Source organism: Oncorhynchus gorbuscha, linkage group LG23 (genome assembly GCF_021184085.1).
Source record: "Oncorhynchus gorbuscha isolate QuinsamMale2020 ecotype Even-year linkage group LG23, OgorEven_v1.0, whole genome shotgun sequence".
NCBI classification, from domain to species: Eukaryota; Metazoa; Chordata; class Actinopteri; order Salmoniformes; family Salmonidae; genus Oncorhynchus; species Oncorhynchus gorbuscha.
This window is the reverse complement of record NC_060195.1, coordinates 61,670,706-61,698,445: the sequence shown is the minus strand read 5'-3', so window position 1 is coordinate 61,698,445 and position 27,740 is coordinate 61,670,706. Positions and strand designations below refer to the sequence as shown.

The 27,740-nt window shown below is 43.7% G+C and overlaps 1 protein-coding gene across 1 annotated transcript; it reads right to left on the bottom strand.

Annotated features, from left to right (window-relative positions):
• Positions 1 to 873: 873 nt before the first annotated feature.
• Positions 874 to 17,651, bottom strand: LOC124011267 (programmed cell death protein 10-B-like). Its single transcript, XM_046324468.1, has 9 exons — positions 17,499 to 17,651; positions 16,651 to 16,819; positions 10,846 to 10,899; positions 10,559 to 10,676; positions 10,296 to 10,422; positions 6,628 to 6,706; positions 5,969 to 6,051; positions 4,056 to 4,137; positions 874 to 2,204 (listed from the first exon to the last, which is right to left on the bottom strand). The coding sequence occupies exons 2-8, from the start codon at positions 16,738 to 16,740 to the stop codon at positions 4,056 to 4,058; spliced, it is 633 nt and encodes a 210-aa protein (XP_046180424.1). The 5' UTR covers positions 16,741 to 16,819; positions 17,499 to 17,651; the 3' UTR covers positions 874 to 2,204.
• Positions 17,652 to 27,740: the final 10,089 nt, after the last annotated feature.

Genomic DNA, 27,740 nt, shown 5'->3' with positions numbered 1-27,740 from the left:
TTCAACATAATTTTCATTCAATTACAGTATATCCAAAGTGTACTCTATTATCATGTGGTGAAAAGTGTACTGCAGTATACATGAGCATATACTTGATTTTCATATCACAGTAAGTGTACTTCAGTATAATTTTAAAAAGTATACTTTCTTTTGTCTTTAGTATACTTACATTAAATATACTAGAATATCATATACTTCAAAGTACTAGATTTTCATGTAATGAATGTCTTTGCTAAAAGCAAGATCACCCTGGAAATCTGACATACTTATTATTGTTCTCAATAAGGAAGTAGTTACCTTATATTTCCTTTAAATTCTACCGGTCTACCTGTTACCAAAAAATAATGAGTGACAGGAGCAGAATGGCTTTCGTTGTCTCTTCAATGAGGAAATACTTTCCAATATTCAACTACTTGCCTTTTCAAATAAAAGTAACCCAAGTCTGGTTCCCCCAATACAATCCTTTCAGATATACACAAGTGATTAGGGAAGAGGGGCTAGGAGCTAAGCACAATTTGAGTTATGATGAGGCAAATGTCTGTGTAAACAGACAATAAAATGCCATTTTATCTGAAGTGCTCAATTCGTGGAAAATCCCATGGGGTAAATCCCAGTAGTTTTAAAACACATCTCTACTTGTCTTCTTCCTATCAGGGATTTGTTTTTAAATATAGTGGTAGGGCTGCACCACACTGCCATCAAGTGGCCAAAGCCTGTGTGTGTCTGCCCATCATTGTTTACCCAAATCACACAGCTCACCACTCTCCCTCAAATTCTCCTTTTTATGCATTCTATCCAACCCTCACAAATTCCATCCCCGCTTGCCCACTGACCCCCCCCCCCCCCAAACACTGCTGAATTCCAAAAACAAACTGCATCATTAGGAAACAATTTATTGAACATTTGCCACCAGACATACAGTATCACTTAAATACAGAGACAGCTTCAACCTGGAGCCATTTCATTCCCTTCATCTTGAAACATCAGGGACAGACTCCTTTTACAAACCCTCCTCTCCCCTCAGTCATGCTCTCTGTAGCTACACACACAGACAGTGTGGGAATGTTACTTTGTGAATCCCAAATCGATCCCTCCCTAGTCCGTCCCTACCCCCTCATCCAGGAGTCTATTTGGGATTCAGCAACTCTGTGCTTGAATTCTTTTGGTTTTCTGTCCTCTAATAGAGAGTAGAATAGGGGTACATCTCAATAATCTAACAAGATCCTCTCCTCACACCGCTCCCTTCCTCTGCACTCATCTGCAAAGACTGGACAGGTGAAAGGTCATACCCAGTAGGGCTAGAACATCATTGCTTTCTCGTAAGAGAGGGAGACACTTGAGATGCACAGTAGGTAGTGAAAGCAGTTTCCGTTCTGAAAGCATGATTAAGAAGCTATAGTAGATGTAGGAGGAAGTTGCCCCTAAACACTGACACAGGGTCAGATACAGTGAGCTCCAAAAGTATTGGAACAGTGAATTTTTGCTGTTGTTATTTTTGGCTCTGTACTTCAGCACTTTGGATTTGAAATTATACAACGACTACGAGGTTAAAGTGCAGACTGTCATAGAATACACTACTACATTGATGTGGATGCTACCATGATTATGGAAAATCCTGAATGCATCGTGAATAATGATGAGTGAGAAAGTTAGAAGCACAAATAATAATCATACACAAAGCAGATTTTACATCTTTAGGAAAACAGCCTTAATGTTGGAAACAAATATCATTTGTTGTCACATGTATTTTCTAAGATAGAGCACAGAATATTTTACATACAGCAAGTATTCATGGGACCAAAGAGTTGAGCCTGCCTTATGTTTTCATTCTTACCATGGAAAAAATATTGTCATACTGGTATCGTCACAGCCCGATCAACAAGACTGTCCCTAAACGTTAAATGCTGATTCAAACAATTAAACAGTAGCTAGGGATAACTAAAAAAGCTATCACATATGCTGAAGTTCTTCAGCTAGATTTTTGCCATTAAACATTCACTAACGTTAGCTAACAGTTTAAAAGCTGACGTATTTCACTGATAACATCAGCCTTGTTGAACGCACCTCAAGGGTTTAAATTAAAACTGTCTGATAAAAACAAGCCTCTATTTTACATTTAAATCTGGCAAAAAAGGTGCTCTCCGATCGTACGCCATTTTTAATGTTGCTTCGTTGGAAGATTGGATGGCATCTCCAAGGCAACCCTACACACGTTCAGACAAAGACACAAACACAGGAGACATAGATTACAAATCACTAGCCACTTTAATAATGTTCCGTATCTAGCATCACTCTTCTCATATGTATAAACCGCACCACTTCAAGGAAATGAAACACGAGACACTTTAATAAAGGTCTCCGTATCTTGCATTACTCATCTCATATGTGTAAACTGTACTCTATACTATTTTACGGTATCTTAGTCACTTTAATTGTGTGTCAATATTGCATCACCCATCTCATATGTATATACTGTACTCTATACTATGCCACTGTATCTTAGTCCAATACCGCTCTGAGATATAAACTCAGCAAAAAAAGAAACATCCCTTTTTCAGGACGCTGTCTTTCAAAGATAATTCGTAAAAATCTAAATAACCACAGATCTCCATTGTAAAGTGTTTAAACACAGTTACCCATGCTTGTTCAATGAACCATAAACAATTAATGAACATGCACCTGTGGAACGGTCGTTAAGACACTAACAGCTTACAGACGGTTAGAAATTAAGGTCACAGTTCTGAAAACTTAGGACACTAAAGAGGCCTTTCTACTGACTCTGAAAAACACCAAAAGAAAGATGCCCAGGGTCCCTGCTCATCTGCGTGAGCGTGCCTTAGGCATGCTGCAAGGAGGCATGAGGACAGCAGATGTGGCCAGGGCAATAAATTGCAATGTCTGTACTGTGAGACACCTAAGACAGCGCTACAGGGAGATAGGACGGACAGCTGATCGTCCTTGCAGTGGCAGACCCCGTGTAACAACACCTGCACAGGTTAGGGTGCTCAGGTGTCCAGTGCTCAGACTGTCCGTAATAGGCTGAGAGAGGCTGGACTAAGCTCTTGTAGGCCTGTTGTAAGGCAGGTCCTCACCAGACATCACCGGCAACAACGTTGCCTATGGGAACAAAACCCCACCGTCGCTGAACCAGACAGGACTGATAAAATTAGCTCTTCACTGACAAGTCATGGTTTTGTCTCACCCAGAGGTGATTGTCGGATTCGCATTTATCGTCGAAGGAATGAGCGTTACACCGAGGCCTGTACTCTGGAGCGGGATCGATTGAGGTGGAGGGTCAGTCATGGTCTTGGGCGCTATGTCACATCATCATCGGACTGAGCTTGTTGTCATTGCAGGCAATCTCAACGCTATGTGTTACAGGGAAGACATCCTCCTCCCTCCTCCCCCTTCCTGCAGGCTCATCCTGACATGACCCTCCAGCATGACAACGCCACCAGCCATACTGCTCATTCTGTGTGAGATTTCCTGCAAGACTGAATGTCAGTGTTCTGCCATGGTCAGCGAAGAGCCCGGATCTCAATCCCATTGAGCACGTCTCAGACCTGTTGGATCGGAAGGTGAGGACTAGGGCCATTCCTCCCAGAAATGTCTGGGAACTTGCAGGTGCCTTGGTGGAAGAGTGGGGTAACATCTCACAGCAAGAACTGGTAAATCTGGTGCAGTCCATGAGGAGGAGATGGCTGCATTAAGTATTGCAGTGTGATGGCCACAACAGATACTGACTGTTACTTTTCATTTTGACCCCCCCTTTGGTCAGGGACACATTATTCCATTTCTGTTAGTCAGATGTCTGTGGAACTTGTTCAGTTTGTTGTTGAATCTTGTATTCAAATATTTACACCTTTTAAGTTTGCTGAAAATAAACACAGTTGACAGTGAGAGGACGTTTCTTTTTTTGCTGAGTTTATGTATATACCAGCTGCTTAATGCAGCTACTTTAAAATGATGGAAGCCCTCAATGGCAATGTTCATGAAACAGGTTATATTCAACTAGAACTCTCCATGTCTCACACACACACAAACCCCTATTGTACCTATATGACGGTCTTGAAGGTCTGCAGAATGAGGTTGGTTTGGTGGATCAGTCTGTTCGCACTGATGAACACGTTGATCGCCCTGGAAACAAGGACGGTTCATTTATATTGTTATTTAACGACTGCAAATAAAACAAAAACGCAATGTCAGCAAAACAGTTGTTCAAAATAGCCCTGACATTTCAAACCTGATTAAATAATTGGTTTCTCATGGTCATCAAAAAATAAACAGTAAGAACATTCCCACTACTAATATTATTAGAATTAATGTACACTGAACAAAATATAAACGCAAGATGTAACAATTTCAAAGATTTTACTGAGTTCCAGTTCATATAAGGCAGTGGTCACCAACCGGTCAGTGGCGCAATCGGCGGTGCACTTGATTCAGATGCCCTGCGCACCGGCAGATCTGTGGCTAAATCGAGTGAGCCTACAACTTCCATCAAAGTTTGATACTAGCTACATGAGATTATCACTTTTAGAAACCATGAGCAGAGAGAGACTGTCAAAGAATACAGCAGAGCTGCTGTTTATAGGAGTGAGTTCATGTTAAAGTTTTTATTCAGCACTCTTACAAAACATAAAACATACTCTGTACTACCACTCGCACTGCAGCTGCAATTAATTAGTAGCCAAGTGTAACGATAGCCCTGCATTTTTGTTATTAGCAGCTTGTCATGTCTATTTCACTTTCTCTGGTCATAGGAACAACATGAATTTGTGCATGAGGCCGATGAGCTCTTGACTCGTTTTGCCATCAGGTGGAAGACGGTGTACCCTACCTCAGTCTCACTTGAGGCAAGGAAGGAGAGAGCAGGGACTGTGAGAGGCGGACTCTCTGCTGCTCTCTGCTGAGACTAATGCCGTGTTCAAAACAACTGGGAACTCAGAAATCTTCCGACTTCAGTGCGTTCAAGACAACAGGGAACTCTGGAAGAAATCGTTTTGAACTGGGGATTGAGTTGATCAGGCTGTTTATTGTAGCCTGTGGAATGTTGTCCAACTCCTCTTTAATGGCTGTGGAAAGTTGCTGGATATTGAAGAGAACTGGAACATGATGTTGTACAAGTCGTTCCTGAGCATCCCAAACAGGCTCAATGAGTGACACGTCTCATGAGTTTTTTACATTTTATTTGACCTTTATTTAACTAGGCAAGTCAGTTAATTAAGAACAAATTATTTCAATGACAGCCTAGGAACAGTGGGTTAACTGTTTCGTTCAGGGGCAGAACGACAGATTTTTACCTTCTCTGCTCAGGGATTCGATCTTGCAACCTTTGGTTACTAGTCCAACGCTCCAACCACTAGGCTACCTGCCGTCACGAGTATGCAACCCATGGAAGAACTGGGACATTTTGCCAGGAAATGTGTACAGATCCTTGTGACATGGGGCCGTGCATCATCATGCTGAAATATGGGGTGATGGTGCGGATGATTGGCAAGACAATGGGCCAGGATCTCGCCACGGTATCTCTGTGCAGTCAAATTGCAATCGATAAAATGCAATTGTGTTCATTGTCCGTAGCTAATGCCTGCCCATATCATAACCCCACCGCCACCATGGGGCACTCGGTTCACAAAGTTGACGTCAGCAAACAGGTCGCCCACACAACGCCATACATGCCCTCTCCCAACTAACAGGGATGTAAACACATTTGTGCACAACATTTGAAAGAAATAAGCTTTTTGTGCCTATGGAACATTTCTGGGACCTTTTATTTAAGCTCATGAAACATGGGACCAACACTTTACATGTTGCGTTTATATTTTTGTTCAGTGTATTTTTGCTGTGGGTTTAGCAAGTGCTGTTTTGTGAAGGAAAATAAAATCCCCCAATCACAACTCACTGCTGTCGATGAACATAGATCTATCTATTCAGTGTCCTTATGAATGTACTCTACATGACTCACTTTCCATCTTTGAAGTATGTTTTGAGGGTGTCGCTGAAGCTTTTGGAGTATTTGACAAACTCCTTCTTCTGGTGCTCAAGAGCCTGGACACACAGAGAAGAGACAGATGTGAACATCGCCTTCACAATGATATCAGCTCTCCTTGCAGCCATTGATCACATTAAAGGGAAGGAAGAAACACAGAGTGTACAAAACATTAGGAGCACCTTCCTAATCTTGAGTTGAAACCCCTTTTGCACTCAAAACAGCCTCAATTTGTCAGGGCATGGACTCTACAAGGATGTCAAAAAGTGTTCCACAGGGATGATGGCCCATGTTGACTCCAATGTTTCCCACAGTTTGTGTCAAGTTGACTGGATGTCCTTTGGGTGGTGGACCATTCGTGATACACACAGGAACCTATTGAGTGTGAAAAACCCAGCAGTGTTGCAATTCTTGACACATTCAAACCTGTGCACATAGACAATCCAAGTCCTTCTTTAACCGGTCTCCTCCCATTCATCTACACTGACTTAAGTCCATTTAACAAGTGACATCAATAAGGGATCATAGCTTTTCACCTTGATTCACCTGTGACAGACTGACCAGGTAATATATAGTATGTCATGGAAAGAGCTGTTTTGTCCCCTCAGTGTATATTCCACATCTGTGTGTCTTACCCTACGGTTCTGGTAGTGGTATTTCTTAAAGACGTTATTGACTGTATCCAGGAGCTCCTTTATAGCACTGGCGATGTCTCTATGGAAAAGAACAACCAACACCAATCAAGAAGCAGGATGTCAAGGACATGCTAATGAAGGTGTGTGTGTTAGTGTATACTAGGGATGCAACGGTATACTGTATGTTGTCGACCGTTCGGTACGCCCCCTACGGTTCAATACGCACAGGTGAACCGCGGAATTAAGATATGCCTGTCATTTTCCAAAACGTGCTTATTGCGCTGCAGACTACACGCATGTTGTAAATTCAGATCCACAGAATTAGACTGGCAGCTTGTGAACAGGCAAGGCAGACAACTGCTTGGGGCTCCAGGCCGTTAGGGGGCTTCTGAGGGCTGGCAAAATTTGCTCCACAGCAATGTCTCAAAATGTGGCAACCGCAGTGACAGCAAACCCTCCCCCTTAAACAACCAATAGACAATTTGCAATGACATCTCAGTAGGAAACCTCCCTAAAGGGGCCTCATGAAGAGAGTGGAAACTAAAAAAACAAATATTCTCTCAGATCCAATGTGACAATGGCGAGTGCTAGAGACAGAGAGAAGCAAATTTGAAGAGGCACCACCGTCTTTAAAATCCACTGGGTGGGAACATTTTGGATTCGGCATTTAGCATTCTCCCCAGACCTGACTGCCCTTAACCAACACAAAAACATCCTATGGTGTTTTGCATTAGCATCGAACAGCCCCCGTGATATGCAGCTGTTCAGGGAAGCTAGAAACCATTATACACAGTCAGTTAGAAAAGCCAAGGCTAGCTTTTTCAAGCAGAAATTTGCTTCCTGCAACACTAACTCAAAAAAGTTCTGGGACACTGTACAGTCCATGGAGAATAAGAACCCCTCCTCCCAGCTGCCCACTGCACTGAAGATAGGAAACATTGTCACCACTGATAAATCCACCATAATTGAGAATTTCAATAAGCATTTTTCGACGGCTGGCCATGCTTTCCACCTGGCTACTCCTACCCCGGTCAACAGCACTGCACCCCCCACAGCAACTCGCCCAAGCCTTTCCAATTTCTCCTTCTCCCAAATCCGTTAAGCTGATGTTCTGAAAGAGCTGCAAAATCTGGACCCCTACAAATCAGCCGGGCTAGACAATCTGGACCCTTTCTTTCTAAAATTATCTGCCGAAATTGTTGCCACTCCTATTACTAGCCTGTTCAACCTCTTTCGTGTCGTCTGAGATTCCCAAAGATTGGAAAGCAGCTGCGGTCATCCCCCTCTTCAAAGGGGGGGACACTCTTGACCTAAACTGCTACAGACCTATATCTATCCTACCATGCCCTTTCTAAGGTCTTCGAAAGCCAAGTCAACAAACAGATTAACGACCATTTCGAATCTCACCATACCTTCTCTGCTATGCAACCTGGTTTCAGAGCTGGTCATGGGTGCACCTCAGCCACGCTCAAGGTCCTAAACAATATCTTAACCGCCATCGATAAGAAACATTACTGTGCAGCCGTATTCATTGATCTGGCCAAGGCTTTCGACTCTGTCAAACATCACATCCTCATCGGCAGACTCGACAGCCTTGGTTTCTCAAATGATTGCCTCGCCTGGTTAACCAACTACTTCTCTGATAGAGTTCAGTGTGTCAAATCGGAGGGTCTGCTGTCCGGACCTCTGACAGTCTCTATGAGGGTGCCACAGGGTTCAATTCTTGGACCGACTCTCTTCTCTGTATACATCAATGAGGTCGCTCTTGCTGCTGGTGAGTCTCTGATCCACCTCTACGCAGACGACACCATTCTGTATACTTCTGGCCCTTCTTTGGACACTGTTAACAACCCTACAGGCAAGCTTCAATGCCATACAACTCTCCTTCCGTGGCCTCCAATTGCTCTTAAATACAAGTAAAACTAAATGCATGCTCTTCAACCGATCGCTACCTGCACCTACCCGCCTGTCCAACATCACTACTCTGGACGGCTCTGACTTAGAATACGTGGACAACTACAAATACTTAGGTGTCTGGTTAGACTGTAAACTCTCCTTCCAGACCCATATCAAACTTCTCCAATCCAAAGTTATATCTAGAATTGGCTTCCTATTTCGCAACAAAGCATCCTTCACTCATGCTGCCAAACATACCCTTGTAAAACTGACTATCCTACCAATCCTCGACTTTGGCGATGTAATTTACAAAATAGCCTCAAATACCCTACTCAACAAATTGGATGCAGTCTATCACAGTGCAATCCGTTTTGTCACCAAAGCCCCATATACTTTGCGACCTGTACGCTCTCGTTGGCTGGCCCTCGCTTCATACTCGTTGCCAAACCCACTGGCTCCATGTCATCTACAAGACCCTGCTAGGTAAAGTCCCCCCTTATCTCAGATTGCTGGTCACCATAGCATCTCCCACCTGTAGCACACGCTCCAGCAGGTATATCTCTCTAGTCACCCCCAAAACCAATTATTTCTTTGGCCGCCTCTCCTTCCAGTTCTCTGCTGCCAATGACTGGAACAAACTACAAAAATCTCTGAAACTGGAAACACTTATCTCCCTCACTAGCTTTAAGCACGAACTGTCAGAGCAGCTCACAGATTACTGCACCTGTACATAGCCCACCTATAATTTAGCCCAAACAACTACCTCTTTCCCTACTGTATTTAATTTATTTATTTATTTATTTATTTTGCTCCTTTGCACCCCATTATTTTTATTTCTACTTTGCACATTCTTCCATTGCAAATCTACCATTCCAGTGTTTAACTTGCTATATTGTATTTACTTTGCCACCATGGCCTTTTTTTTGCCTTTACCTCCCTTATCTCACCTCATTTTCTCAGATCGTATATAGACTTGTTTATACTGTATTATTGACTGTATGTTTGTTATACTCCATGTGTAACTCTGTGTCGTTGTATGTGTCGAACTGCTTTGCTTTATCTTGGCCAGGCCGCAATTGTAAATGAGAACTTGTTCTCAACTTGCCTACCAGGTTAAATAAAGGTGAAATAAATAAATAAATAAATTCAATACGATGAAGAGGGTAAGAAGACCGTAAACAAAAAAAGTAGTCTGCAAGCATTGTTTTGCCACTGTCGGCTACTCGAGTGGAAATACTTCTAACATGATGTGTCATTTACGTGGCCATCACCCGGCCGTATCCCTTGCAGGTGGAGCTGGAGCAAGGAGAGTCCACTCGTTAGCGAAAAACACAATCTCTCGCTGCTGCCTTCCAACAACAATTTGCGATAAATCCAGAAAAACATAAAGAAATAAGGAAAACCGTGGGAGTATTCATAGCCAAAGATTGTATTGCCTATGCAAGTATGTACCTTGTTAATTTAAAATAGAGAAGGCAAATCACCTACAGGTTGTCAAAGCTAAGAAACACTTAATTGTAATGTTTTTCTCCCCTTGATTCCAAGTAGAAAGAAACCAGGCCTAGTCAGACATGCTGCCATTTTTCTGAACAGAAAGTTTGATTTGTCTATTGACAAAATAAAGTGTTCATTGTTTAAAAGGGTGATGTGTTTTTATTTGTTTCTGGAAAAATAAAGATACCGAAACCGTTACCCACAAAGCGTGATACATACCGAACCGTGGGCCCACTGTACCGTTGCATCCCTAGTGTATACTGTGTGCGTGTACTCACTTAATTGTCTGTAGGAAGCGTACCCTGTCGTTGATCTCGTCAGGTATCTTACTGAGGATGTGTTTCAGGGATCTGGATTTCTCATTTAGGTCCTGGAACTCCTGCTCTGGCCTGTCCACTAAGAACTCTACACACACACACACACACACACACACAATAGGACATAGGAGTATATTTTAATAAACAACTATAAAACATACTGAAGCCCTTGTAAGCAGATGCTTAGTGCTGGTACTTTTCTACACACACACACACACACACACCTTCCACGTCATCTGCAGCCATGCGCAGCAGAGACTCTGTGTAGTTTATCTGAACGTTTTTCTTCTCCAGAATTTTCATTATGATATCCTGAGTTAGGCCTGGGTTCTCCCTCTCTGCCTAGCAACACAAAAACACACACATACAAAAACACACAATTACATCTGCTGAGTATTCAAGCTGCCCATCCTTGATTTAGACTACTGACATGCAACCAGAGCCCAAGGGTTACGTAAGGGCAAAGGTCATACATTTATGGGGTAAGGGGTCCTGTGTTGGTGTGTCTTACCTTGATAAAGGCTGCTCTCAGAGTCTGGGCAGCTGACAAGTTGATCCTCTCCAGCTGCCAAACCAACACACACATTGTTAGGGGCTGACAAGAACACACACTCATCCAGGGTTCGACATACAGGGCCGCCTGCTGGTCCGGGGAGGTTTTGGAAGCTCTCCAGGCCAGTCAATCATCCAAACCAGTGAAAAAAATTGTAAGATTGTTATTTTCAATCAAGGCTATATAATTTATGAAAAAACAGGAATTACTGAAGCTGCTAGTTCGTTATGTAGATTATTTATCTCACACGGGCCGCACACACAGCCTCATTTGAGCAGAATCATCTGTCGGGCAGCAAGAGCGCGCAGCTCTCAACTGTCCTGATTCTTTTGGAAAACGTTTTGTCTGTTGCAAATGACACCGTTTATTCCAAACGCTCTTCAATGTAAAAGCTGCTGGGTTCTTAAACGGAAGTCGTACCATAGTCCCATGTACCAACACCACAGTCGCTTCCAAGCTCAAGATCCTGGGACTATACAGCTGCCTCTGCAATTGGATCCTGGAATTCCTGAAGGGCCACCCCGAAGTGGTAGCAACAACACATCTGGCACGCTGATCATCAACACGGGAGCCCCTCACCTGTACTCCCTGTTCACCCAAGACTGCATGGCCGTGCATGACTCCAACACCATTATCAAGTTTGCTGACAACAACGGTTGTACGACTGATCACCGACAACGATGACGCAGCCTATAGGGAGGAGGCAAAGAGACCTGACAGTGTGGTGCCAGGACAACAACCTCGCCCTCAACATCAGCAAGACAAAGAAGCTGACCGTGGACTACAGGAAACAGAAGGGAGAGTATGCCCCCATCCACAGAGGGGGATGTAGTGGAGCAGGTCGAGAGCTTCATGTTCCTCAGTGTCCACATCACTAAGGAATCTTGACAGCCTGCAACACCACTTGGTACGGCAACTGCAAGGCACCTGACCTACACAGGGTGGTGATTACGGCCCAGTACATCACTGAGGCCAAGCTTCCTGCCATCCAGGACCTCTATACCAGGCGGCGTCAGAGGAAGGCCCTAAAAATTGTCAAAGACTCCAGCCACCCTAGTCATAGACTGTTCTCTCTGCTACAGCACAGCAAGCAGTAGCGGAGTACCAAGTCCGGGTACAAAAGGCTTCTTAATAGCTTCTACCCCCAAGCCATAAGACTCCTGAACAGCTAATCAAAGGGCTACCCAGACCCCTCTTTTACACTTCTGCTACTCTCTGTTTATAATCCATGCTTATAATCCCTTCTGTAGCTCAGTTGGTAGAGCATGGCGCTTGTAACGCCAGGGTAGTGGGTTCGATTCCCGGGACCACCCATACGTAGAATGTATGCACACATGACTGTAAGTCGCTTTGGATAAAAGCGTCTACTAAATGGCATATATTAAGTTAACTCTACCTACATGTACATATTACCTCAACTAACCGGTGCTCCCGCACATTGACTCTGTACCGGTACCCCCTGTATATAGCCTCACTTGTTATTTATTTTACTGCTGCTGTTTAATTATTTGTTACTTTATTTTCTATTTTTCACTTGACACTTATTTCTAGTTATTTTTTTGAAACTTCTTAAAGCATTTTTGGGTAATGGCTCGTAAGTAAGCATTTCACTAAGGTCTACCTCTTGTATTCGGCGCATGTGACAAAATAAAATATCATTTTGATTTGACAATGATTCTCTACCCTATACTTGCTTGTTTTGTCAAACACTTAAATTAGGTGAACTATTCGAATTTTTAGTAACCAGGAAATGGCAGAGTGATTTCTGCATAGTGCATCTTTAACTCTGCATTGTTGGAAAATAAATAACCTTGTAAGTAAGAATTTCACTTTTAGTCAGTGGTGTAAAGTACTTAAGTAAAAACACTTTAAAGTACTACTCAAAGTAGTTTTTTTGGGGTATCTGTACTTTACTTTTTACATTTTTGATAATTTTCTTTAGCAATATAGTGAAGTGAAAGTTATGTACCTTTTACTCCTTACATTTTCCCTGACACCCAAAAGTACTCGTTACATTTTGATAGGAAAATGGTCCAATTCATCCACTTATCAAGAAAACATCCCTGGTGCCTCTGATCTGGCAGACTTCACTAAACACAAATGCTTCATTTGTAAATGAATATCTAAGTCTTGGAGTGTGCCCCTGGCTAGCTGTAAAATATTATTTTTTTAAAGAACTTTGCTTTGCATAATAAGGAATTTGAAAATATTTAAACTTTTGATACATAAGTATATTTTAGCAATTCTGTTTACTTTTAATACTTAAGTATATTTAAAAACAAATACTTTTAGACTTTAACTCAAGTAGTATTATGGGTGACTTTCACTTGAGTCATTTTCTATTAAGGTATCTTTACTTTTCATGAAGTATGACATTTGAGTACTTTTTCCACCAGTGCTTTTAGTCTACACCTGTTGTTTACCAAGCATCTGACAAATACAATTTGATTTGTAGTTCATTTCAATTGTATGGTTTCCACACATTGCCATTCCAATCTGAATAGTTTGCGAAGTGTTTGGCACAAGCCTGCTACGTTAGGTCAAATCAAATCAAATGTTATTTGTCACATACACTTGGTTAGCAGATGTTAATGCGAGTGTAGCGAAATGCTTGTGCTTCTAGTTCCAACAATGCAGTGATAACCAACAAGTAATCTAACTAACAATTCCAAAACTACTGTCTTATACACAGTGTAAGGGGATAAAGAATATGTACATAAGGATATATGAATGAGTGATGGTACAGACCAGCATACAGTAGATGATATCGAGTACAGTATATACATATGAGATGAGTATGTAGACAAAGTAAACAAAGTGGCATAGTTAAAGTGGCTAGTGATACATGTATTACATAAGGATGCAGTCGATGATGTAGAGTACAGTATATACGTATGCATATGAGATTAATAATGTAGGGTAAGTACATTATATAAGGTAGCATTGTTTAAAGTGGCTAGTGATATATTTACATCATTTCCCATCAATTCCCATTATTAAAGTGGCTGGAGTTGGGTCAGTGTCAATGACAGTGTGTTGGCAGCAGCCAATGTTAGTGTTGGCTGTTTAACAGTCTGATGGCCTTGAGATAGAAGCTGTTTTTCAGTCTCTCGGTCCCAGCTTTGATGCACCTGTACTGACCTCGTCTTCTGGATGATAGCGGGGTGAACAGGCAGCGGTTCGGGTGGTTGATGTCCTTGATGATCTTTATGGCCTCCCTGTAACATCGGGTGGTGTAGGTGTCCTGGAGGGCAGGTAGTTTGCCCCCGGTGATGCGTTGTGCAGACCTCACTACCCTCTGGAGAGCCTTACGGTTGAGGGCGGAGCAGTTGCCGTACCAGGCGGTGATACAGCCCGCCAGGATGCTCTCGATTGTGCATCTGTAGAAGTTTGTGAGTGCTTTTGGTGACAAGCCGAATTTCTTCAGCCTCCTGAGGTTGAAGAGGCGCTGCTGCGCCTTCTTCACGACGCTGTCAGTGTGAGTGGACCAATTCAGTTTGTCTGTGATGTGTATGCAGAGGAACTTAAAACTTGCTACCCTCTCCACTACTGTTCCATCGATGTGGATAGGGGGGTGTTCCCTCTGCTGTTTCCTGAAGTCCACAATCATCTCCTTAGTTTTGTTGACGTTGAGTGTGAGGTTATTTTCCTGACACCACACTCCGAGGGCCCTCACCTCCTCCCTGTAGGCCGTCTCGTCGTTGTTGGTAATCAAGCCTACCACTGTTGTGTCGTCCGCAAACTTGATGATTGAGTTGGAGGCGTGCATAGCCACGCAGTCGTGGGTGAACAGGGAGTACAGGAGAGGGCTCAGAACGCACCCTTGTGGGGCCCCCGTGTTGAGGATCAGCGGGGAGGAGATGTTGTTGCCTACCCTCACCACCTGGGGGAGGCCCGTCAGGAAGTCCAGTACCCAGTTGCACAGGGCGGGCTCGAGACCCAGGGTCTCGAGCTTGATGACGAGCTTGGAGGGTACTATGGTGTTGAATGCCGAGCTGTAGTCGATGAACAGCATTCTCACATAGGTATTCCTCTTGTCCAGGTGGGTTAGGGCAGTGTGCAGTGTGGTTGAGATTGCATCGTCTGTGGACCTATTTGGGCGGTAAGCAAATTGGAGTGGGTCTAGGGTGTCAGGTAGGGTGGAGGTGATATGGTCCTTGACTAGTCTCTCAAAGCACTTCATGATGACTGAAGTGAGTGCTACGGGGCGGTAGTCGTTTAGCTCAGTTACCTTAGCTTTCTTGGGAACAGGAACAATGGTGGCCCTCTTGAAGCATGTGGGAACAGCAGACTGGTATAGGGATTGATTGAATATGTCCGTAAACACACCGGCCAGCTGGTCTGCGCATGCTCTGAGGGCGCGGCTGGGGATGCCGTCTGGGCCTGCAGCCTTGCGAGGGTTAACACGTTTAAATGTCTTACTCACCTCGGCTGCAGTGAAGGAGAGACCGCATGTTTTCGTTGCAGGCCGTGTCAGTGCCACTGTATTGTCCTCAAAGCGGGCAAAAAAGTTATTTAGTCTGCCTGGGAGCAAGACATCCTGGTCCGTGACTGGGCTGGGTTTCTTCTTGTAGTCCGTGATTGACTGTAGACCCTGCCACGTGCCTCGTGTCTGAGCCGTTGAATTGAGATTCCACTTTGTCTCTGTACTGACGCTTAGCTTGTTTAATAGCCTTGGAGGGAATAGCTGCACTGTTTGTATTCAGTCATGTTGCCAGACACCTTGCCCTGATTAAAAGCAGTGGTTCGCGCTTTCAGTTTCACGCGAATGCTGCCATCAAGCCACAGTTTCTGGTTAGGGAATGTTTTTATCGTTGCTATGGGAACGACATCTTCGACGCACGTTCTAATAAACTCGCACACCGAATCAGCGTATTCGTCAATATTTTTATCTGACGCAATACGAAACATATCCCAGTCCACGTGATGGAAGCAGTCTTGGAGTGTGGAGTCAGCTTGGTCTGACCAGCGTTGGACAGACCTCAGCGTGGGAGCCTCTTGTTTTAGTTTCTGCCTGTAGGCAGGGATCAACAAAATGGAGTCGTGGTCAGCTTGTCCGAAAGGGGGGCGGGGCAGGGCCTTATATGCGTCGCGGAAGTTAGAGTAACAATGATCCAGGGTTTTACCACCCCTGGTTGCGCAATCGATATGCTGATAAAATTTAGGGAGTCTTGTTTTCAGATTAGCTTTGTTAAAATCCCCAGCTACAATGAATGCAGCCTCCGGATAAATGGTTTCCAGTTTGCAAAGAGTTAAATAAAGTTCGTTCAGAGCCATCGATGTGTCTGCTTGGGGGGGGGATATATACGGCTGTGATTATAATCGAAGAGAATTCTCTTGGAAGATAATGCGGTCTACATTTAATTGTGAGGAATTCTAAATCAGGTGAACAGAAGGATTTGAGTTCCTGTATGAAAAAACAAAACCTGGAAATCGGAATTCAGTGTACGATAAAACAGCTTTTAAAGGGCCCTAGAACAGACTGTTCAAAATCACTAACAATAATACCCTTTATGAGATTGTTTTGAGATGAAAAATAAAACTTGCATAATCAATGTGAATATTATATTGTCAAGTTCAAATATTATTTGTGTATGGAGAGTAGGTTATAGGCTAGCTTGCTCAGCTCCACTATCCTTTGAGATCTTGGCCCTGGCCAGTATGTTTTTCATTTGGACCAATAGCTTCCAGTTCACACTGGTCCGGTGTGCCACTGGAAAATGTACCCAAATCTATATTAGACAAAACATTCACACACATTACCTCGTTAAAAACAGGGTACATGACAGCGTATAGCGTCATGGAGACCATGGAGTTTGTCTCGGTTTCAATCCTCATCTCTTCCATGGTCATCCTCCAAGGAGGTGTAGAGATGGCAGCAACACGCTCTCACACACAGAGAAGTTCCAAGAGCCCCCAGAGTGACAAGAGCCTAGAGAGAGAGTGATTTGTTACCTGTTGCCACAAGGGCAACCATTGAAGAACAAACACAGTTGTAAATACAACCCATATTTATGTTTATTTATTTTCCCTTTTGTACTGTACATAGCTATAATATGACATTTTAAATGTCTATACCTTCAAAACTTGTGAGTAATGTTTACTGTTCATTTGATTGTTCATTTCACGTTTGTCAAAGCAAGTGTAATGGATGTAAACATATGGTTTCCCATGCCAATAAAGCCATTTGAATTCAATCGAGAGAACTTCGTCTATGTTGTCATGTAGACAGACCTACGGCGTTATTAACTTCCTCTTCTACTGTGACATGATTAGCTACCATTTAAACATGTTCGCTTCCTAAGAAGCTAGCTAGCTAACTTAGCTGTCACACATGATTGCTAAATTTAGTTATCAAAGTTTGGTAACTAGCTAGCTAGTTGGCAGATTATGTCCATTTAGGCGGACCATTTACTGTGAAAATCACCTAGCCATTTAGCTAACGTTAACTAGCTAACTACAATAACGTTACCTATCAGTATCATGCTACTGTAGCTAACACGTTAGTGACGCTTGAGCAACTCGCAAATGTGTGGCATATGCACTGTCATTCAGTAGAGATGCGTCTAACGGTTAAATGGTGGTTATCTTAACTAACCACAGATAGTTACCTTTATTTTCGCCGTTCTAATAGCCAGAATATCTGGTTAGCTGCGCTGTTATCATCAACGTCTCCTTCAGCGACACAAATAAATACTTCCGGGTCAGGGAATTTTGGAAACGCTCTAAATAAAAGTCCCCCACATAATGGTAGGAACGTGTCAATAACCTCAATTATTCACGATACATTAAAAATAATTGTCTAAACATGGACAATGATTCACATTTGTTCATATTTAACTGACATTTGCATTAAATGTTCCAAAGTCGAATAAATGCCCGCAATGAAAGTCACTGTATATGAAATACACAATAGCTCTAGAGCAAAAACTATTCAAGGTGCCGCAGTAAAAGTACTGTAGATACTACTCAGTGGGGTCGTAGAATGTATAAATGGTGTCATTTCACGGAGCACTGAATTATACGGACTATTGCTGGCCTTTTACTCTTTTTTGTGTGTGCTCCGAGTGACGCAGCGGTCTAATGCACTGCATCTCGGCGCTAAAGGCGTCACTACAGACATCCTTTGTTAATTTTTAAGTGACATTTGCATTAAATATTCCAAAGTCGAATAAATGCCCGCAATGAAAATCACTGTATATGAAATACACAATAGCTCTAGAGCAATGACAGGCTGTATCACATCCGGCCCTGATTGAGAGTCCCCATAGGGCGGCGCACAATTGGCTTAGCGTCCTCTGGGTTTGGCCATGTAGGCTGTCATTGTAAATAACGATTTGTTCTTAGCTGACTTGCCTAGTTAAATAAAGGTTACACTCCACCCATTCCACTGGCCCCTGTATGTGGATTACATATTGGTTTACAGAGCAAAAACTATTCTCGGTGCAGAATCTGTAGAATGTATATATGGTGCAATTTCATTGGACATGGAATTATATGGAGTGTTGCTGGCCTTTTACTGTGGTCAAATAGCTTAAAATGGGATGCCTGGACACTATATAGCACAGTAGCACTATACAAATATAGCACAGTATGGGCAAAACGATCACTTGCTTGTCAATAAAACCAGTGTCCAGTCTACTCACCACAGTCCTTAGAATACAAAACAGGTGAGTCTTCACAAAAAGCTAGTGCATAGAAAGTGTTACTGGACTTTTATGTGGTCAAACAACTTACAGGCAAAATGTAAAATGTATGGTCCTTCTGTAGCTCAGTTGGTAGAGCATGGCGCTTGTAACGCCAGGGTAGTGGGTTCGATCCCCGGGACCACCCATACGTAGAATGTATGCACACATGACTGTAATTCGCTTTGGATAAAAGCGTCTGCTAAATGGCATATATTATTATTATATATTATATATTATTATTATTATATTATTATTAAAAGTGGGGTGGGGAATACTCAGTACAGTCTGTAGAATCTACACTATATATTAAAAAGTATATAGTGAATTGCACTATTTCAGCCACACCCATTTCTAACAGGTGTATAAAATTGAGCACACAGCCATGCAATCTCCATAGACTACATTGGCAGTAGAATGGCCTTACTGAAGATCTCAGTGGCTTTTAATGTGATACCATCATAGGAAGCCACCTTTCCAACAAGTCAGTTTGTCAAATTTCAGCCCTGCTAGAACTTCCCCAGTCAACTGTAAGTGATGTTATTGTGAAGTGGAAACGTCTAGGAGCAACAACAGTTCAGCAGTGAAGTGGTAGGCCACACAAGCTCACAGAACAGAACAGCCGAGTGCTGAAGCACGTAGCACGTAAACATCGTTGGTCCTCGGTTGCAAAACTTGCCTCTGGAAGCAACATCAGCACAAGAACTGTTCGTCGAGAGCTTCATGAAATGGGTTTCCATGGCCGAGCAGCCGCACACAAGCCTAAAATCACCATGCGCAATGCCAAGCGTCAGTTGGAGTGGTGTAAAGCTCGCTACCATTGGTCTCTGGAACAGTGGAAATGCATTATCTGGATTGATGAATCACGTTTCACCATCTGGCAGTCCGACGGACGAATCTGGGTTTGGCGGATGCCAGAAGAACGCTACCTGCCGAATGCAGAGTGCCAACTGTAAAGTTTGGTGGAGGAGGAATAATGGTCTAGGGCTGTTTTTTATGGTTTGGACTAGGCACTTTGATCCAGTGAAGGGAAATCTTAACACTACAGCATACAATGACATTCTAGATGATTATGTGCTTCCAACTTTGTGGCAACAGTTTGAGGGAAGCCCTTTCCTGTTTCAACATGACAATACCACCATGCACAAAGTGAGGTCCATACAGAAATGGTTTGTCGAGATCGGTGTGGAAAAACTTGACTGGCCTGCACAAAGCCCTGACTTTAACCCCATCGAACACCTTTGGGATGAATTAGAACGCTGACTGCGAGCCAGGCCTAATCACCCAACATCAGTGCCCGACCTCACACATGCTCTTGTGGCTGAATGGAAGCAAGTCCCCGCAGCAATGCTCCAACATCTAGTGGAAAGCCTTCCCAGAAGAGTGGAGGCTGTTATGGCAGCACCAACTCCATATTAATGCCCATGATTTTGGAATGAGATGTTTGACCAGCAGGCGTCAACATACTTTTGGTCATGTAGTGTATCTACTGTATGGTGTCATTTCATAGGGATCTGAATAATGCAGATTGTTGCTAGCCTTCCACTGTGGTCAAACTGCTTAGACTGGAACCAATGGACACTATATGGTATGAACAAACCAATCAGATCGCACAACGTAAAGACTTGTGCCCAATGAGAGGCTGTGAGAGGCTGCTCTGTGTGTGTGTGTGTGTGTGTGTGTGTGTGTGTGTGTGTGTGTGTGTGTGTGTGTGTGTGTGTGTGTGTGTGTGTGTGTGTGTGTGTGTGTGTGTGTGTGTGTGTGTGTGTGTGTGTGTGTGTGTGTGTGTGTGTGTGTGTGTGTGTGTGTGTGTGTGTTGGTGTTTGTGTTGGTGTTTGTTGCTTGGTTGCTCCTCTGTTGTTGCATGGGTATGTGTTTTAAATTATTGTAATTGAACTGTTCTGGAAGCCAGTCTGTTTCTGCTGATTTACTTTCTCTTTTCTCTCTCATCCAGTCCTCTTTGTCCTGGACAGAAGATACTATGTTTTTCCCAGCTGCTCTCTCTCCCTATGCTGAGCCACTTGAAAAAGACCATGGGCCGTGGTTTCAATAGCCTACTCTGGTTGCATACTAATAAACGTTAGGCTATTTTTGTATTTTCTCCCAACTTGTGCCCTTTAACTAATGACCTTTAACTAATGTCGACTTTGACTACACTATGCTATATTTCTTGTCTGCCCTCAGGCACAGATCTAGGATCAGATAACCTTATGAGTATCATTTTAATTACAGATGCAAAGGTCTACACCAGGGTTTTATTTGGCCCCCTAAGTTCTGAGCAGAAAAATATATATATTTTTTTTAATGTTCATTGTTGGATATTTAAAACACCAGAAAATCAAGTTCAAGTGATTTGAATTTGGGAAACTGTTCCCAAGTATGTCCACGTATAATAGAGAGGCACGTGTTCATAAACAAATGTAAGCAAGGTTTGAAATTATGACATTGTTATTCTAATATTATATCTGTTTGGGCTTCTTGAGGTAAATTCCAATTATTTGTAATTATGTTCAGGCCCCCCAACCATCCGCTCAAGGAAAAAATTGGCCCACGGCTGAATCTAGTGGATGATCTCTGCACCACATACTCTAGCTGATTGTCACGCCCTGGCCATAGAGAGGATTTTATTCTCTATTTTGGTTAGGCCAGGGTGTGAGTAGGGTGGGCATTCTAGTTTCTTTGTTTCTATGTTTTCTATTTCTTTGTGTTTGGCCGGGTGTGGTTCTCAATCAGAGGCAGCTGTCTATCATTGTCTCTGATTGGGGATCATACTTGGGCAGCCTTTTTCCCCCTTTAGTTTGTGGGATCTTGTTTGTGTGTGATTGCTTTCTGCACTGCATGTAGCGGTACGGTCATATTTTTTTTCCGGTGTCATTTAATAACAGTAAAATGTACGCCTACCACGCAGCACCTTGGTCCAATCCATCTTTAAACGATTGTGACACCCACAGTATAAATGGTAATAGTTTTTTAAACAGCTGAAATGCACAGACATGTTCCTAATATTTGAGACTTGATTTATGGAATTTGTAGTAAGTGTGAAGAGGCTCTATGTTAGCCCACTGAGCTACAGCCTAGACATTTTTAGGGAGGGTACTCATTATCATATGAGTGTGGTTAGCGAAGGTGAGTGAAGGACAGAGCATGTGGTCAGACCACATGTTGCCAGGGTGTGGTTGAGAGGCAGTAGGGAGGTGACTGGTTTGTCTAGTTTGCACACAGGATGGACTGTGGTGGACGTGGACCTTGTGTGTGTGTGTGTGTGTGTGTGTGTGTGTGTGTGTGTGTGTGTGTAGGTTGGTTGGAATTATGTTGAATATAATAAACTACACTGAACAAAAATATAAAAGCTACATGCAACAATTTAAAAGATTTTACTGAGTTACAGTTCAAAAAAGGAAATCAGTCAATTGAAATGAATTATTTAGGCACTAATCTATGGATTTCACATTTCTGGGAATACAGATATACATCCGTTGGTCACAGATACCTTAAGATAAAAGGTAGGGGCGTGGATCAGAAAACCAGTCAGCATATGGTGTGACCACCATTTACATAATGCAGCACATCTCCTTCGCATAGACTTGATCAGGCTGTTGATTGTGGCCTTGTGGAATGATGTCCCGCTCCACTTCAATGGTTGTGCGAAGTTGCTGAATATTGTCAGGAACTGGAACATGCTGTCGTACACATACATCCAGAGCATTTCAAACAGGCTCAATGGGTGACATGTCTTGTGAGTGTGCAGGCCATGGAAGAACTGGGACATTTTCAGCTTCCAGGAATTGTGTACAGATGCTTGCGACATGGGGCCATGCTGAAACCTGAGGTGATGGCGGCAGATGAATTGCACAACAATGGGCCTCAGGATCTCGTCAAGGTATCTTGCAACTGTGTTCGTTGTCCATAGCTTATGCGTTGCCATACCATAACCCCACAACCACCATGGGGCACTCTGTTCAAAACGTTGACATCAGTAAACCCCACACCCATACGACGATATACACAATGTCTGCATATCAAACCGTGATTCTTCTGTGAAGAGCCATATTCTCCACCATGCCAGTGGCCATCGAAGGTGAGCATTTGCCCACTGAAGTCGGTTACAACACTGAACTGCAGTCAGGTCAAGACCCTGGTGAGGACGACGAGCATGTAGATGAGCTTCCCTGAGATGGTTTCTGACAGTTTGTGTGGAAATGTTTTGATTGTGCAAACCCACAGTTTCATCAGCTGTCAGGGTGGCTGGTCTCAGACAATCCTGCAGGTGAAGAAGCAGGATGTGGCGTTGCTGTGGAAGTACTGGGCTGACGTACGGCCAAATTCTTTAAAACGACATTGGAGGCAGCTTATGGTAGAGAAATGAACATTCAATACTCTGGCAACAGCTCTGGAGAAATTATCACTAACAGTGATGTAAACACATTTGTGCACAATATGTTGTGTGTATGACAGATTTCTGGGATATTTTGTTTCAGCTCATAAAACATGGGACCAACACGTTATATGTTGCATTTATATTTTTGTTCAGAGTACATTCATTAATCTGATTTCGTTATTATGTGAATGCTATAGGCCCATAAGCATTGCCAACGTATCTATCCAAGGTAGCGAGCCTTGCATCACCACTGAATACTATTAAGAGACTAAGAGACAAAACATCTAATATCTTATGTCCTAGCATTAAAGGATTGATTTGATCTTAGCTCAGAGCGGCACAATTATAGGCCAAGCATGTGGAATGTGTAGTGCGAATAACCTTTACCATTAGACCATTAAACAACTAATAATACAAAGAATTTTAGCTTCTCCGAAAAATGAGGACTACGGTTTCGTATCCATTTAAAAGTGATCCGATTTATTACAGTTTTGCAAAAAGAATACAAATATCAAATGGTACATTTTTAATTTGATTTCATTTCACCTTTATTTAACCAGGTAAGCTAGTTGAGAACAAGATCTCATTTACAACCGCGACCTGGCCAAGATAAAGAAAAGCAGTGCGACAAAAACAACAACACACACACATGGGATAAACAAACGTACAGTCAATAACACAATAGAAAAATATATGTACAGTGCGTGCAAATGTAGTAAGATTAGGGAGGTAAGGCAGTAAATAGGCCATAGAGGCAAAATAATAACAATTTAGCATTAACACTGGAGTGATAGATGTGCAGATGATGATGTGCAAGTAGAGATACTGGGAGGCAAAATAGCAAAAAAATACGGGGATGGGGTAGTTGGGTGTGCTATTTACAGATGGGCTGTGTACAGATACAGTAATCGGTAAGCTGCTCTGACAGCTTATGCTTAAAGTTAGAGAGGGAGATATGAGTCTCCAGCTTCAGTGATTTTTGCCATTCGTTCAAGTCATTAGCAGCAGATAACTGGATGGAAAGGCGGCCAAAGGTGGTGTTGGCTTTGGGGATGACTAGTGAAATAGACCTGCTGGAGCGCGGGTGGGTGTTGCTATGGTGACCAGTGAGCTGAGCTAAGGCAGGGCTTTACCTAGCAAAGACCTGGAGCCATTGGAGCCACTGAATTTATAGCAAGGGCCAGCCAACGAGAGCATACAGGTCGCAGTGGTGGGTAGTATATGGGGCTTTGGTGACAAAACGGATGCCACTGTGATAGACTACATCCAGTTTGCTGAGTAGAGTGTTGGAGGCTAATTTTGTAAATGACATCGCCGAAGTCAAAGACCGGTAGGATAGTCAGTTTTACGAGGGTATGTTTGGCAGCATGAGTGAAGGAGGCTTTGTTGCGAAATAGGAAGCCAATTCTACATTTACATTTACATTTAAGTCATTTAGCAGACGCTCTTATCCAGAGCGACTTACAAATTGGTGCATTCACCTTATGACATCCAGTGGAACAGCCACTTTACAATAGTGCATCTAAATCTTTTAAGGGGGGGGGTGATAAGGATTACTTTATCCTATCCTAGGTATTCCTTAAAGAGGTGGGGTTTCAGGTGTCTCCGGAAGGTGGTGATTGACTCCGCTGTCCTGGCGTCGTGAGGGAGTTTGTTCCACCTTCGGGGGGCCAGAGCAGCGAACAGTTTTGACTGGGCTGAGCGGAAACTGTATTTCCTCAGTGGTAGGGAGGCGAGCAGGCCAGAGGTGGATGAACGCAGTGCCCTAGTTTGGGTGTAGGGCCTGATCAGAGCCTGGAGGTACTGAGGTGCCGTTCCCCTCACAGCTCCGTAGGCAAGCACCATGGTCTTGTAGCGGATGCGAGCTTCAACTGGAAGCCAGTGGAGAGAGCGGAGGAGCGGGGTGACGTGAGAGAACTTGGGAAGGTTGAACACCAGACGGGCTGCAGCGTTCTGGATGAGTTGTAGGGGTTTAATGGCACAGGCAGGGAGCCCAGCCAACAGCGAGTTGCAGTAATCCAGACGGGAGATGACAAGTGCCTGGATTAGGACCTGCGCCGCTTCCTGTGTGAGGCAGGGTCATACTCTGCGGATGTTGTAGAGCATGAACCTACAGGAACGGGCCACCGCCTTGATGTTAGTTGAGAACGACAGGGTGTTGTCCAGGATCACGCCAAGGTTCTTAGCGCTCTGGTAGGAGGACACAATGGAGTTGTCAACCGTGATGGCGAGTTCATGGAACGGGCAGTCCTTCCCCGGGAGGAAGAGCAGCTCCGTCTTGCCGAGGTTCAGCTTGAGGTGGTGATCCGTCATCCACACTGATATGTCTGCCAGACATGCAGAGATGCGATTCGCCTCCTGGTCATCAGAAGGGGGAAAGGAGAAGATTAATTGTGTGTCGTCTGCATAGCAATGATAGGAGAGACCATGTGAGGTTATGACAGAGCCAAGTGACTTGGTGTATAGCGAGAATAGGAGAGGGCCTTGAACACAGACCTTGTTGGACTCCAGTGGTGAGAGCGCGTGGTGAGGAGACAGATTCTCGCCACGCCACCTGGTAGGAGCGACCTGTCAGGTAGGACGCAATCCAAGCGTGGGCCGCGCCGGAGATGCCTAACTCGGAGAGGGTGGAGAGGAGGATCTGATGGTTCACAGTATCGAAGGCAGCCGATAGGTCTAGAAGGATGAGAGCAGAGGAGAGAGAGTTAGCTTTAGCAGTGCGGAGCGCCTCCGTGATACAGAGAAGAGCAGTCTCAGTTGAATGACTAGTCTTGAGAGAATTGAACCCTGTGGCACCCCATAGGGACTGCCAGATGTCCGGACAACAGGCCCTCTGATTTTACACACTGAACTCAATCTGAGAAGTAGTTGGTGAAACAGACGAGGCAGTCATTTGAGAAACCAAGGCTACTGAGTCGGACAATAAGAATGCGGAGATTGATTTTATCGATGGCGGTTAAGATATCGTTTAGGACCTTGAGCGTGGCTGAGGTGCACCCAAGACCAGCTCGGAAACCAGTTTGTACAGTGGAGAAGGTACAGTGGGATTCGAAATGGTCGGTGATCTGTTTGTTAACTTGGCTTTCAAAGATTTTAGAAAGGCAGGGCAGGATGGATATAGGGCTATAACAGTTTGTGTCTAGAGTATCTCCATGCATCTCCATCTCTGAAGAGGGGGATGACCGCAGCAGCTTTCAAATCTTTGAGGATCTCAGACGATACGAAAGAGAGGTTGAACAGGCTAGTAATAGGGGTTGCAACAATTGCAGCAGATCATTTTAGAAAAAGAGGTCCAGATTGTCTAGTCCAGCAGATTTGCAGGGGTCCAGATTTTGCAGCTCTTTCAGAACATCAGCTGTCTGGATTTGAATGAAGGAGAAGAGAGGAGGACTTGGGCAAGTTTCTGCGGGGGGTACAGAGCTGTTGGTCGGGATACTGAGAGCCAGGTGGAAAGCATGGCCAGCCGTAGAAAAATGCTTATTGAAATGATCAATTATTGTAGATTTATCGGTGTTGACAGTGTTTCCTAGAAGCTGGGAGGAGGTGCTCTTAATCTCCATGGACTTTATAGTGTCCCACAACTGTTTGTAATTAGTGCTACAGGATGCAAATTTCCATTTGAAAAAGCTAGCCTTAGCTTTCCTAACTGACTGTGTATATTGGTTCCTGACTTCCCTGAAAAGTTGCATATCGCAGGGGCTATTTGATGCTAATGCATTACGCCACATGATGTTTTTGTGCTGGTCAAGGGCAGTCAAGTCTGGGGTGAACTAAGGGCTATATCTGTTCTTAGTTCTACATTTTTGGAATGGGGTATGCTTATTTAAGATGGTGAGGAAAGCACTTTTAAAGGACAACCAGGCAACCTCTACTGATGGGATGATGTCAATACCCGGGCCAGGTCGATTAGAAAGGCCTGCTCGCTGAAGTATTTTACGGAGCATTTGACAGTGATGAGGGGTGGTCGTTTGAACGAGGACCCATTACGGATGCAGGCAATGAGGCAGTGATAGCTGAGATCCTGGTTGAAGACAGCCAAGGTGTATTTAGAAGGCAAGCTGGTCAGGATGATATCTATGAGGGTGCCCATGGTTCCGGATTTAGGGTTGTACCTGGTAGGTTCCTTGATAATTTGTGTGAGATTGAGGGCATCTAGCTTAGATTGTAGGATGGCCGGGGTGTTAAGCATATTCCAGTTTAGGTCACCTAACAGTATTAACTCTGAAGATAGATGGGGGACAATCAATTCACATATGGTGTCCAGGGCACCGCTGGGGGCTGATGGGGGTCTATAACAAGTGGCAACGGTGAGAGACTTATTTCTGGAAAGGTGGATTATTATAAGTAGAAGCTCGAATTGTTTGGGCACAGAGCCTGCAGAGTTCTGTCATACTATCCAGGTATATCTGCAGTAGATTGCAACTCCGCCCCCTTTGGCAGTTCTATCTTGTCAGAAAATGTTGTAGTTTGGGATGGAAATTTCTGAATTTTTAGTGGCCTTTTTGGTGGATTCAGACACGGCTAAGACATCAGGTTTGGCAGAGTGTGCTAAAGCAGTGAATAAAACAAACGTAGATAGGAGGCATCTGATGTTGACATGCATGAAGCCAAGGCTTTTACGGTTACAGAAGTCAACAAATGAGAGCTGGGGAATAGGTGTGATGCTGGAGCCAACAGGGCCTTGATTAACCTCTATATCACCAGAGGAACAGAGGAGGAGTAGGATAAGGGTATGGCTAAAAGCTATAAGAACTGGTCATCTAGTGTGTTGGGAACAGAGAATAAAAGGA